General features: G+C 51.0%; 1 protein-coding gene across 1 annotated transcript; it reads left to right on the top strand.

The window, feature by feature from the left end:
- Positions 1-6,891: 6,891 nt before the first annotated feature.
- LOC309603908 (olfactory receptor 6E1-like) lies at positions 6,892-7,839 on the top strand (the record flags this gene model as incomplete). Its single annotated transcript, XM_082338788.1, has 1 exon — positions 6,892-7,839. One exon carries the CDS (start codon positions 6,892-6,894, stop codon positions 7,837-7,839), a length of 948 nt encoding a protein of 315 aa, XP_082194914.1.
- Between the last annotated feature and the right edge of the window lie 308 nt (positions 7,840-8,147).

Genomic DNA, 8,147 nt, shown 5'->3' with positions numbered 1-8,147 from the left:
TGCAAAGCAGGATTGTCACTGTGCCCCGGATCTGTGCTTGCTCCTGCAGCTCCCAAGGACCTACCTGAGGGGGGTCACAGTGAGACCCCCAACTCTCAGCACGGCTGCCCCACTCTGGCCAGAGCATGGCTGTGGAAAGCCCACAGGAGGGCAGCCTTATTTCTCTTAGTTTGGGCTCACTGTTCCCAGGGGCTGAGCACCCTGCAGGGAAAGGCCATGTCTCACACTCTGTTTTGGTTGCGGGTGTTTTAGCTGGGGGAGCAGCCAAGGCACCATCTGGCCCTTCCCGCCTGTGCAAGGCTGTGGACAGCCCAGTGCCTCCCTGATCCCACCAGCGCAGCATCGACAGAGACACCAAACACCCCAGGAACAAGAGGTGGGCACCAGCCCTACCAGCCCCAGCTCTGCAGGGCTGTGCCTGACCTCAGCAGTTGCAGGTGCCCTGAGCTGAGGCTCTGCTTAAGCCAGTGGTGATGGTGGAAGCAGAAGGACTTGGAGACAGGGTCAGGATAAGAAATGTCATTCCTCCAGCTGGGAGTCCCACAGCCCTGCCCAGGCTTGTCCAACTCAGACAGCCCTACCTGCTGGCACAGAGGTGTGCTTCCCATGTGGTATGGGATCTCCAGCTGGAGACAGGACAATCTCAGACCCTTATCCCTGGAAAGCCACCAGGGCAGTGTGGCCCTGGTCCCAAAGGATGCCTGGGCTGGACCAGCACCCTCACACCACATCTCTCAGTGCAGCCAGAAATGATTCCTAGTGTGCTGCTGACACCTCTCCCCTCCCTGAGGTCTCCCCACACTCTGCTGCCAAGCATTGTCCCTGGGCGGTGGGGTGGGTCTGTGGTGCAGGGCAGTGACCCGAGCTCAGGGCCAGCACAGCTGCCTGCTTCTGCTCCAAGAGGGGGCTCAGCAGAGGCAGCACACACAGCCCTCCCACAGCCCTCCTCACCTCACAGGCAAGCCCTGGGTGGGCAGGGCAGGCCCACAGGGCCTGGAGAGGACCAGTGCCCGAGCTCCAGCCCGCACCTGCCTGAGGCTGGGGAGTCAGAGTAAAGGTACCCCTGGAGATGCTGGGGATTGAACCCAGGACCTGCCACATGCGAAGCAGGTGCTCTGCCACTGAGCTACATCCCCTTGACACCTGCCAGCAGGAGAGGCACTCTCCTCCCGTGATGTGCCTATGACAAGTCCTGTATTCCCCTGGGTGCCCAGGGACCCTCTGCAGCAAACAGCACTTGAATCCTTGTGATGTGGGGCAAGTTGGGACTGCCTCTCTGCTGGGTCCTGATCCTGGCACAGGGCTGCACTGCAGAGCGCTGCCCCTTCAAGGTCTCTGCAGGGCAATGGGGCAGAAGGAGGCTCTTGCTGCAGGTGCTGCTCCCACACTCTGGCCCACTCCGGGACGGAGCAATGGAGAGGAGCCTCCTCTGCCACCCAGAGCAACAGCCATCTGTGCCACATCTGTCCCCTGCTCCACAGCAGCAGCAGTGCAACAGGGTGAGGGGAAGTGCCCTCCCTGGACTGGTGTGCCCCCAGGCTCCAATGGCATCCCAGGGCATGCTGTGGAGGGCACATGGAGGCAGAAATCTTATACCCCCTCCTCCAGACACCGGGCCTCTCCCTGCACCCCTCTGTTCCCCAGCAGCCCTGCAGGTGAGGTGAACAGCAGGCTTCCATCTCCCTGGGGCTGGGGCTGGGCGTTGGGCTCAGGGACCTTCCCATTCCTTCAGCACTGATGTCTGTCCTGACAGCAAAGCCGTGCCCGGGGACAGCCCTGGCTGGGGTCCCTGTGGCAGGGTGGGTGAGCGTGCTCAGCTGTTAACCCAAAGGCTGATGGTTTGACCACACGCAGGGATGGTGTCCTCACGCTGGTACAGCTGGGGCAATTGTGTTGCCCAGTGCCATAGATTTTTCCCTGCTGAGCCCCTGCCTAGCAGAGAGGGTTTAGGGGAATCAAAACCAGAGCACAGTCACTGTGACCTTCTGGAGTGGTTGAGTGGAGTTAAGGGGATGGGCTGCTCATCTATTGTGCTCTGCACCCATGGCCCCAAAGCCCATCCTCAGCAATGACTCTCCCGTTCTTGCTGAAGAAAGACCTGGAAGGACTGCTCTTTTGGAGCACTGATAATCCCACAGGCACTACCCCTGCAGCCAACCGTTTGCAAGCTCGTGCTCAAAGCTGACAAGACAGTAACTGTGCTTGGACAGACAGTCTCTGCCAGGTGGCATGGACACTGCTGATTCCCCACTCCAGAGTGGCAGAGGCTGGATCCCCTTCTCAGGACAGACTTCTTGCCAGGAAGCCACAGCCAGGGGGGTGCCTCACCTGGTTCTTACTGGCACTTCACTCAGCATCCGTTTTGGTGGCTATTTCTTTCTTTTCTGTGTCTACTCTTTCCACACACAGGAATGACAGAAAAACAAACATTTCATAAAAGCTTGTCAGAAAGCCCTTGTTATAGACAGGAAGTCCATCAAATCTGGAGGGAGCCAGGAACATTGCCATAAGCACCAAGAAGATCCAAGAAGCTCAAGGCCTCTTCTGAAGTGAGGCAAATTCTTGCAACCATGATTTGAGCCTGGAAGTGGGAAGGGATTTATGTGTGTGGGTGGAGGAGGAATAAGTGTGTTGTGGGAGTATGTCAGGGCTGAAGGCCCTTGCGCAAATCAGGGACGATGGAGACATTTCCATCTTGTGCGCATGCCTCAGTCTAGGAATGGGGAAAGCCCGCTGCTGGGGGTGGATGTGCTCAGTCATGGCCCATGAGCATGACCTCGCTCTCTTTTGCAAGAAAGAAGAAAACAGGAGGACTCAGGTTGCAATATCTAAGTCAGCCAGTGGGAAGCAAATAAGTAATTACATTGGGGAAGGGGAATTGGAGGGGGGTCAGATTAGGAGAAGGAAAGAAATGGAAAGTAATGATTTCTGTGTTAAAAATTTGGGAAGCTGAGACCCAACTCGTGTACCCTTCTTCTGAAGAAGGATCAATTTTTTTTTTTTTTTTTTCCAGCGGGGCTGACCCTATCAGACTAGCTTTCACAGTTCTCCTCTGCTAGACATCCCAGAGAACAGGAGGGATGGGATTCATCTACTCAGATTTACACATGTCCAGTGGAAGGGCTTGATTCAACTCCCCCCTTCTCACTGTCAATATGAAGATGTCCTGAGGAATCCCAGGCACGCAGGAACCCCACCCTCAGCTTGGCTGGGTAACGGAAGAGAAAACAGCATGTTTAGAGTAAGTTTTCTGCCAGTCCTGGGCAGGTGTGGCATTTCAACAGCTCCCACTTGCAGGATCACAACTGTGGTTACTTTAAAGCAAGAAGAAAGCCAGGGAAGTTTTTTACCCTCTTCAGCACCAGAGCTGTATTTCTTTAAGACACAAATTTTCCCACTTCTCATTCCCCAAACAGTCCCCAGATTCTGCACTTCTAAAGATATACCTGGTACACAAAATATGCACTTCTGAGTTGTCCACGCTTGACACAACCACAACCTGTTTATTCCTGGTGGATCACAACTAGTAGGAGCTCTCGATGCAGGCCACAGTCTTTCTGAGGGCATTTCCAAGAGCCCCCTTGACTTGTCTGTTCCACAGGCTGTAGAGGAGTGGATTGGCCATGGGCCTGAGGATGGAGTAGAAAAAGGATGGCACTGTATTGAGCTGCCTCAGTGAGGCTGTTCTGGGTATCATATAGACAACGATGAGGGTACCATAGAAAACAGTGACCACGCTGAGGTGAGAGGAGCAGGTGGAGAAGGCCTTCTGCCTCCCCGTGGTGGCTGGGATCCTCAGGATCACAACTATGATGCAGATATAGGATACCAAGGTGAACACAAAGGGGAAGACCACATGCAGAAAGCAGATGATGAAAGTAACCAGTCTAAGCACCGTGGTGTCACTGCAGGCGAGCTCCAGCAATGGGGCAAAATCACAGAAGAAGTGATCAATTGCACTGGGACCACAGAAGTGTAAGTTGGAAAGTAGCCCAGTGACTACGGTAGACATTAGTAATCCTGCTAGCCAAGACCCAGCCACCAGCTGGAGACAGAGCTTCTGCTTCATGAGGCTGGCATAGAGCAGGGGGTGGCATATGGCCAAGTACCGATCCTAGGACATGGTGGCCAGCAGATGACACTCAGTACCTGCACAACAGGCAAAGAAAAAGAATTGTGTCATGCAGCCTTGAGCAGAAATGGATCTGTCCCTGGCTAGGAAGCTGGCCAGCAGCCTGGGCAGGATAGTGGAGGTACAGCAGATTGCCACACTGGAGAAATTAGGCATCTGCTCTGAGGCCCACGAAAGAAGGAGGAGGAAACCTAAGAAAAGGGAAGGGAAGGTTGACAAAGGTAACAAGATGAATTTCACCAAGCACGGTATTACTTGCCCTTGCCACACCTTCAACTGATCGGGTACCAAAACGGATCCTCACAACCACACCAGAGCAAGAATATTTTTCCTGGAGGCCTTTTCAGTCCTTTGCGAGTTGAAAACCCTCCTTTTCACACTGCTGCTGGTGATTTCTCTGCTCGCTGTCATGGGGAATGCAGTCACCATTGCCATCCTTTGGCTCCACCACTAGTGCCACACCCCCAGGCATCCCTTCCACAGCACCTTGTCCTTCTTGCATACTTGGTTCACTTTGGTCATTCCCCCTGACATGTTTGTCAGTCTCATGCTGGAGATAAAAACATATCTCTGCTGCTGCTTACAAGTCCCTTCTTCTCCGTCAGCACAGCTGAGTTTCACCTATGTGTTCTGGAGTATTTCGATTGCTGCAGGGCCATTTGCAGCCCCTCACACGACTCTGTCCTTACCAACTCCTGGCTGTGCTCCATGCTCATCTTTAGCTGCTGGGGAATGGCATCTCTCTCCACGCTCAGCCCCACCATCCTGTATGCCATTAGACCCTCTGTGCCCACTGTAGAGACTGCTGCTTCTGCGGCATCATCCCTTTGCTGAGAGCAGCCCGCATGGGCACCAGCTACTATGAAACATGAGAGTTGCGCTCTTCTCTGCTGTGTTGCTGAGCTCCTTCACACTGACCTCTGTGGTTTATGCCTACATTATATGCACCGCCCTGAGGATAACCTTTGTGCAAAGGCACACTAAGGCCTTCTTCACCTGGCTATCCTTCACCTGCATACCCTATCTTTCTTCACTCACTATGGCATATGCTGGCTGCATGCTTGACGATGCGGGGCCTGAAGAGAAGCTGCTTTGTTGTAAGCTGCCTGCAAATTTGCAGGTTCCCCTGAGAAAGTGCATTCAGGAGAAGAACAATTTTAGAGAACTGAGGTGTCACCCAGGAGAGTAAGAAGACACAACCCTTTGAGTGTTTGAACTGACCCAGAAAATGGACACTGGGACTGCCCCCTCTCATTCACTGATTCACTACACTCATACTGCTGTAGGTGACTGAGCTTGAGCTTTTGCTCAAATACAGCCAGTGGTTTAATCTCAGAAAACTTCCCAAAGGAACCCAGTGCAGAGCTTCCCCTATGCCAGACTAGAGGCAAAGAACAAGCCGGGCATTTGGGATCAAAGACTAGCCTGCGCCCCAAGCTAAAATGTCAGTGCAAACATGGAGCACTGCCCTGTACTGATCTTCCCATTTTACTCCTTGTGCAAGTGCTACCCATTCTGCCCTGGGACAGAGCCTAAGGGGACAAGACAGCCTGTGGAGAAGATCTCTTTCACTGCTTCAAATTCACCATCTCCTCCTCTCCCTCTCCTCTCCTTGCACTTGCAATCATCCCACTTTTGCAGTCATCTGCTCTGCTCCTTTCCATGTCTAAAAACAAATATAAAGATGAAGGGAAAAACATCGGTCTTTTTTGCATATGTTTTTCTTGTGCTTCCTTCTGTTAGATATGTATTTTGATTTTAAAAAAAGTAACTTAATAAATGAGTGATTTGAGACTTGAATAGTGAGTTTCATCTGCTTCACTGCAGGTGCCTGTGAGAACTGGTTTTCCCCAGGCTCCCTCTAGAGTCAATGGAAACAAGAGAAAACGCTAGAGGCTGGTTCCTCCCAACCTATAACTGGCATGCAAAAGAAAGGTTACAAATCTCTTCCAGATGCTCTTCTCTTGCTCTGCGTTTAGGTCAGGACATTTGATAGCAATAACAATGAGCAACTCTTTGGAAACAACCGTGTTTCAGTGCAGACGGATGTCAGATGAGATTGTGTGACAGACTGTGTGGAGTCATCATACCTTTCAGTCATTATTTAGAGTACGAAAGAAGACAAGTTATACTTGGTCCCTATTCCACCCCCCTCCCCCTTTCCTGAAGAAACAGAGAGCAAGAAGGTGTGGAAGGAAGCAGGGGATTATAAAAGAGATAATGGATATTACTTATTTTGAAAACAAGAGACTCTCAGGGATTCCTAGTGCAAAAAGGCAAGTACCTCTGAAAAGTAGAAAGAATTGCTTTCAACATATGTATTTCATTTCATTTCATTTCATTTCATTTCATTTCATTTGATGGTTTAGCATTTGTGCAATAGAAGAGATGAGTTTGGCACATAGGTGTGACAGATGTTTGCAATAGGTCTGAGTGAATGTGGAATTTGCCAGGAATGGGGTGAAATAGCTCGCAGCCTCTTTAAATCTTCTGCTCTGCAGAAAGAATCCTTTGGGAGAGTTTGAGAAATGTAGAAAGATGACAACAAATTCTCTGAGGACTCGAACTGAAATGTAAACCAGAATAATCAGGGGGTGAGAAAGGTTTGAAGGACTCTCTCGCTCTCTGTGCTATCTAGGAGGAAGACTGCAAGCAAGGAAAGAAGCAGAGAAGGAAGGATTCCTTTCATCCAGACGGTGAAATAATCACACTTGGGTTTTGCCATCTTCCTGTCTCGGCAGGATGAACTGAAATTCAGCATGGGAGCAGAAAATGAAACTGCAGTTACTGAGTTCATCCTAGAGGGTTTCTCAGGGCTTGATCAAAGCCTGCAGCTATTTCTCTCTCTGCTCCTTCTGCTCATATACCTGACAACAGTGATGGGGAACGCAACCATCATTTTCCTCGTGTGTGTGGATCACCGCCTGCAAACCCCCATGTACTTTTTCATCAGCAGTCTGGCCTTCCTGGAAATCTGGTTCACATCCTCCACAAGCATCAGATTTTTTGTGATCCTGGGTTCTGGTAGGAGAACAATCTCACTAAGCAGCTGCTTTGCCCAGTCCTGTTTCTATTTTGCCCTGGGCTGTACAGAGATGGTTCTACTTGCTGTCATGTCCTTTGACCGCTACGTTGCCATCTGCCAGCCTTTGCGTTATGCTGCCATCATGAAGCCTCAGCTCTGCATCCACCTGGTTGTTGCTGCTTGGGTCATAGGCATCACAGTCTTGAGTTACCGTCTGGTCCTCCTCTACAAGCTGACTTTCTGTGGTTCGAACAAGATCCACCATTTTTTTTGTGACAACTCCCCCTTGTTCACATTGTCCTGCTCTGACCCCAGCCTCCTTTGGAAAACAGACTCTGTTTTGTTATCGTTTATCCTACTCGGTTCCTTATGTTTAACTCTGGCATTTTACATGGGCAACCTTTTCTGTATTCTGCACCTGCCAGCAGCCGCTGGGAGGAAAAAAGCTTTTACTACATGCTCTTCCCACCTCACCACCTTGGCCATTGCATATGGGAGCTGCATTGCTCTCTATGTGCGTCCTTCCAGAGATGTTTCCTTGGAGACAAACAGAATTGTAGCTTTGCTGAACACTGTCCTGTACCCAGTCTTAAATCCATTCATCTACAGTCTTAGAAACAAGACTGTGCTACTGGCCCTGAATGAAGCCATTGCCCGTGTAACAGCACAGCTTTTCCCCTAATCCTGATGCATTTCTGGACAGCAATTCCAATGAGCTGCTACGTTAAATATGCTAAATAATACCAGTGCATAGGTATGTAACCTCCAAATACAGATGCCTCAGGAGATGCATGTTCTTGTTGGGTTGTGTTAGGTTAAGTGAGAAGAAGCTCATCTGCACACACAAAGAAGGCACTACCGATGGCAGGAGGAGTAACTCAGTCAATACCCTGCCCCAGCTGCTCCCAGACCTGTCACAGGAGAGCCACCAGCTCATCAAGAGCCCATCTCCACAAAGCGAGAAGAGCACAGAGGCACAGTGGCAGGTGG

The sequence above is a fragment of the Platalea leucorodia genome (assembly GCF_965183815.1).
Source record: "Platalea leucorodia genome assembly, contig: HAP1_HAP1_SCAFFOLD_246, whole genome shotgun sequence".
Taxonomy (NCBI): Eukaryota; Metazoa; Chordata; class Aves; order Pelecaniformes; family Threskiornithidae; genus Platalea; species Platalea leucorodia.
Note: the sequence above shows the minus strand (reverse complement) of the source record. Positions and strands in the feature narration are given on the sequence as shown.